The sequence below is a fragment of the Frankliniella occidentalis genome, unplaced genomic scaffold (genome assembly GCF_000697945.3).
Source record: "Frankliniella occidentalis isolate FOCC.00 unplaced genomic scaffold, Focc_3.1 Scaffold151, whole genome shotgun sequence".
In the NCBI taxonomy this organism is placed as follows: domain Eukaryota; kingdom Metazoa; phylum Arthropoda; class Insecta; order Thysanoptera; family Thripidae; genus Frankliniella; species Frankliniella occidentalis.
This window is the reverse complement of record NW_026267278.1, coordinates 14,643-18,876: the sequence shown is the minus strand read 5'-3', so window position 1 is coordinate 18,876 and position 4,234 is coordinate 14,643. Positions and strand designations below refer to the sequence as shown.

General features: G+C 61.5%; 1 protein-coding gene across 2 annotated transcripts; it reads left to right on the top strand.

The window, feature by feature from the left end:
- Positions 1–10: 10 nt before the first annotated feature.
- Positions 11–4,228, top strand: LOC113206723 (coiled-coil domain-containing protein 177-like). Of its 2 annotated transcripts, none has more exons than XM_052271143.1 (4): positions 11–2,912; positions 3,274–3,404; positions 3,589–3,700; positions 3,985–4,228. In XM_052271143.1, exon 1 carries the CDS (start codon positions 306–308, stop codon positions 2,865–2,867), a length of 2,562 nt encoding a protein of 853 aa, XP_052127103.1. In that variant the 5' UTR covers positions 11–305; the 3' UTR covers positions 2,868–2,912; positions 3,274–3,404; positions 3,589–3,700; positions 3,985–4,228. The 2 variants fall into 2 exon arrangements, with proteins under 2 accessions (XP_052127103.1, XP_052127102.1); XM_052271142.1 differs by having other exon boundaries at positions 3,589–3,705.
- Positions 4,229–4,234: the final 6 nt, after the last annotated feature.

Here is a 4,234-nt window from a genome sequence, read left to right as displayed (position 1 = left end):
GCAGCCGAGCCGAGCAGCAACGCGCAGTGCCGCCGGTTGCGCCCGCCACGCCGCCGCGCCCAGCGCGCGCCGTCCGCGACGGACGCTCCTCCGCACCGCGCCGTAGCTCGTTTGTGTGTGTGTGCGTGTGTGTCACACAGTGTGTGTTGGCGCGCGCGTCTGTAGAGCAGCTGAGCTGTGTGCTAGTGTGTGTGTGTTGTGTGCGTGCGCCAGGCCGCAGCGCAGTGGTGGTTCCTGCGCGTATGCTCGCTCGACAGTGCGTTTGTTGTGAGTGACGTCTAGCGCGTGTAGTGACTGACAGCAGCATGGGCAGTGAACAGGAGGACGACCCAGCTCCCGGCGAGCCGGAGGAGTACAAGGTCCCCGTCGAGCTCCTCAACCAAGTGAAATTAGAGACGCTCGGGGACTGCGACGAGTACGGCGCGGTGCACCACGGCGTCGGCGACGGCGCCGGGAGCAGCCCGGCCGAGCAGAGTGAGACATCAGAGCTCAACAATGTTGGAGTCGTGCGACCGCGAGGTGCCAGGCGCGCGAAACTACTGGCGAGAGAAAAGCTGGGGCTATGGCTCGGGGAGCTGCGAGACTCGGCGGAGCAGCCCGAAGAAGTGCCAGCCAGTGAAGAGTTCAGCGAGTCGCTGGAGGAGCCAGAGCCGGAGGTCCAGGACCAAGACGAGCAGTGCATGGAAACGCACACAGTCTGGATCAAGGAAGAGGTTGAGTTGAACGACACGACGGGGGAACAAGAGCAGACGGACCTGTTGTCAGTAGGGGCCGACGAAAGTACGGACGTGTTGTCAGTAGGGGCCGACGAAAGCACGGACGTGTTGTCAGAGAAGCCTGACGAGGCTGACATTGACTCCCCGAGCAACGGCCCCGTGGAGGTGCCCGCGGCCGCGGAGGCCTTGCACCACCGCCTGGGGGGCGGCGAGCTCGTGGTATCCTCCCTCATCGCCAAGCAGCCCCCGGTCGGTGACTATTCCGACGAGTACGGCGCCGTGTACAAGGCCGTGCCCAAGGGCGCCAACTGCGCCTTCCGCGCGCTCGCGGAGCGACTGTTTGGCGGCGAGAAGCACCACCCGGTGGTGCGCCACGGCGTGGTCAGCCACGTCCTCAAACACTGGGAGACCTACGCCCCGCTGACCCACTTCGCCGACCAGGTCTCGTACCGCCTCTTCATGGTGAAGAGCGACGCCCGCGGAGGCGCGGTGGAGCTGCGCGCGGCCGGGGAGGCCTTCTACCGCACCGTGGCCGTCGTGCACGACGGCGTGCTCGAGGTGGCCGCCCTGGGGAACGACCCCGACCCCATCGTCTTGCGCAGGACGGGAGTCGGACCCGCCGAGCACTACGACGTCTGCACCAGGCTGCCGCCGGCCGGCTGGAAGGGCGGCAAAGACGACCTCGTCAAGCTGGAGTCCGAGAGACGGGCGGAGGAACGCAGGAAACGATTAGCTGCAGCACGCCTTGTGCCGCGCGTCGTCGCACAGGCACAGCCCACTGTGTCACCAGCGGGTGAGCCAAGGAAAATCGTGGTGCTCTACATGTGTCCGCAGCTGAGGCCCATCGGCCGCCCACTATCCGCTGTGGTGTCCTCGCCGAAAGGCTCGGCTGGAGCTCAGGACGGGCCGCAGGAACCGCAGGGCCTGTTTGGGATAGACCCCGACGTCCTCGTGGCCTGCAAACCCCCCGAGGCCGAGCGCCAGAGAGAGGCCGGAGCGAGGGCGAGTGGTCCCGGACAGCAAACCAAGACCAAGAGGGTCGTCAAAAGAAAAGCCCTCACGCCGGAGCAGCGCGAGGCTAAGCGGGAGAGGGACCGCGAGCGCGTTCGCCGGCGACGGCTCGAAGAGAAGGAGATCGAGGAAACTTTACATCCAGAGCGGGCAGAGGCCAGGCGGAAGAAGGAACGCGACCGCGCTCGCGCTCGCCGCAACAGGCAGAAACAGGAAGGAGAAGGGGCAGAGGCCAAGTCGCTGGAGGAGAAGAGGGCAGAGAGGCGAGAGCGAGAGCGGCGCTTGCGTGAGGAAGAGACTCCGGAGGAGCGCGAGGCGAGACTGGCGAGAATCAGAGAAAATCAGCGGCGCCGGCGCCGTCTGCAGAAGATGCAGAATGAGACTCCAGAGGAGCGCCGCGCCCGACTGGAGAGAAGGTACGCGGGCGAGAGCGCGGAGGAGCGCCAGGCACGGCGGGAGAGGAAAAACCAGGCGAAACGGCTGGAGCGAGCCAACGAGACTCCCGAAGAGCGCTCGGCCCGGCTGAGGGCCGTGCGCGAAGACAAACAGCGGCGCTACGACAACGAGACGCCGGAAGAGCGCAAGCAGAGGCTGAAGAAGATATCCGAGGCCGCCAGGAGGAAGATTCGGAAAGAGACGCCGGAAGAGCGCGAGACGAGGCTCAGGAAACATTACGAACGCTACCACAGGCGCCTGGCCAACGAGACGCCGGAGGAGCGCGAGGAGCGGATCGCGAAGTCGCGCGAGTACATGCGGCGCTACGCGGCCATCACCCGGCAGAAGAATAAGAGGATCCAGTGGAAGAAGAGGAAGAGGGGGCGGCCGGTGGGGGCCGGCCGGAAGAAGAAGGTCCTGGAACCCAAAGAGGAGCCGCCGGAGGAGGAGGAGGAGGCTGAAGAGGAGGCCGCGGGAGGGGCGGTCGCAAGCGAAGAAACGAGGGAGAGGGTGGAGCCCAAAGAAGAGCCACTAGAAGGGGCTGGAGAGCAGCCCAGCTGCAAAAGAAAGAAGAGCAGCGAGGAGCCACTAACAGAGACCGACGGCGAGCCCGGCTGCAAAAGAAAGAAGAGCTTGGGATGCAACGATGAGCCACTGGAAGAGCAGGCGTCCGCTGCAGAGACGGCGCCCGGGAGCAGCGAATGAGACAACTGCGGGCAGCAACTGAGACTACACAGAGCAGGCGCACAGGTGAGTACCGACCGAGACCTATATCCTCAGTAAAAAATAAAGAATTAGATGAATATTGGCTCGCCTATCTAATTATTGGTTTAGATAGCTATTAAAAAAGTCATATCAGCTGATATACTCTTAGCTAAGATCAAAAATGAGCAAATGCATTAGCTATGTTAGCTGCAAAAAATAATCTTGTCGCAGTACCGGGTGTTGCAGAAAAGACACAGGTGCGAGCGGGTTTGCCTACCCGCTCTGCCCGTAAGGCGCCAAAGCCCCTTGGGTAGGCAAAGCCGCCCGCACCTGTGTGTTTTATGCAACACCCGGTACATGGCGCCGAAGTACTAAGTTGTGTTCAACGGCGTACACGTGTTTTCAGAGTGACCCCCTGCAACCGTCCACCTTGGCGAGGAAGGCGTCCCTGCTGCGTCCCTGCTGTCCTCGACGGAGGACTTGCCGGAAATACTGACGATGGAACCAGAGACTCCGCCAGTGGACGTTGATTGGCGCGTAAGTATCGTACTGTACCAGGTCTTTTTCTCATGCCGCTGGTGCGGGTGTGTTTGCTCGCTCCCAGTGAGTAGGCAAGCAAACCCACTCGCACCACCGGCGTTCAAAGCACATTCGACGTGTTTTCTACATATCGCAACTGGAGCGCGCATGTTTAATTATTGTTGGTTTATTTTCTGTTCAGGCACGCTGCTGTACCAGCCGGATATGATCAACGTCAAGTCCGGGACCCAGGGGTCGCCCGCGCGGAGTCGATAGAGCTGATGGCGAATCTGATTGTTGATGGCGAGCGAAGGGTGAGGTAATTTGTTCAGCTTTTGTCGATTAAAAACTGCGCTATCGCAACGGTGGTGTCGCCGCAATAAACGCTTCACGAGGAGACGCTAAGCGGAGCGCCTGCCTCGCGTTGGGTAGGCCGACCTGTCAAGCAGCCGTGTGAGGCGGGCGGCCCGCCCAGAGCGCCCCCCCCCCCCAGTAGTGCGGGCAAGAGGACGTTTGACGGGGACGTTTATTGTGGGGGCACCTTCACAGAATCTCTTGTTCACAGCATTTGTAATAAGTATTTACTCTCTCCTTGCAGGACGACGTCGAAGCGGAGGCCCGGCCCATAACCGCCATTGAGGGGAGGATTCAGCCCAACGGGGGCCGAAACTGCACCCCAAGCTGACGACACGGACGTCCTTCCTGAACGCGATCGCTGCTCGGCTGTCCTTCTTCGTATCTTCGTCGAGTACTCGCTACAAGTATAGTGCCCTCGCACTTAAAATTTGGCCATGTCATGTGTTTTGCAAATCAAACCAATGGAGCCTGGGATTTTTATTTGTTTATAT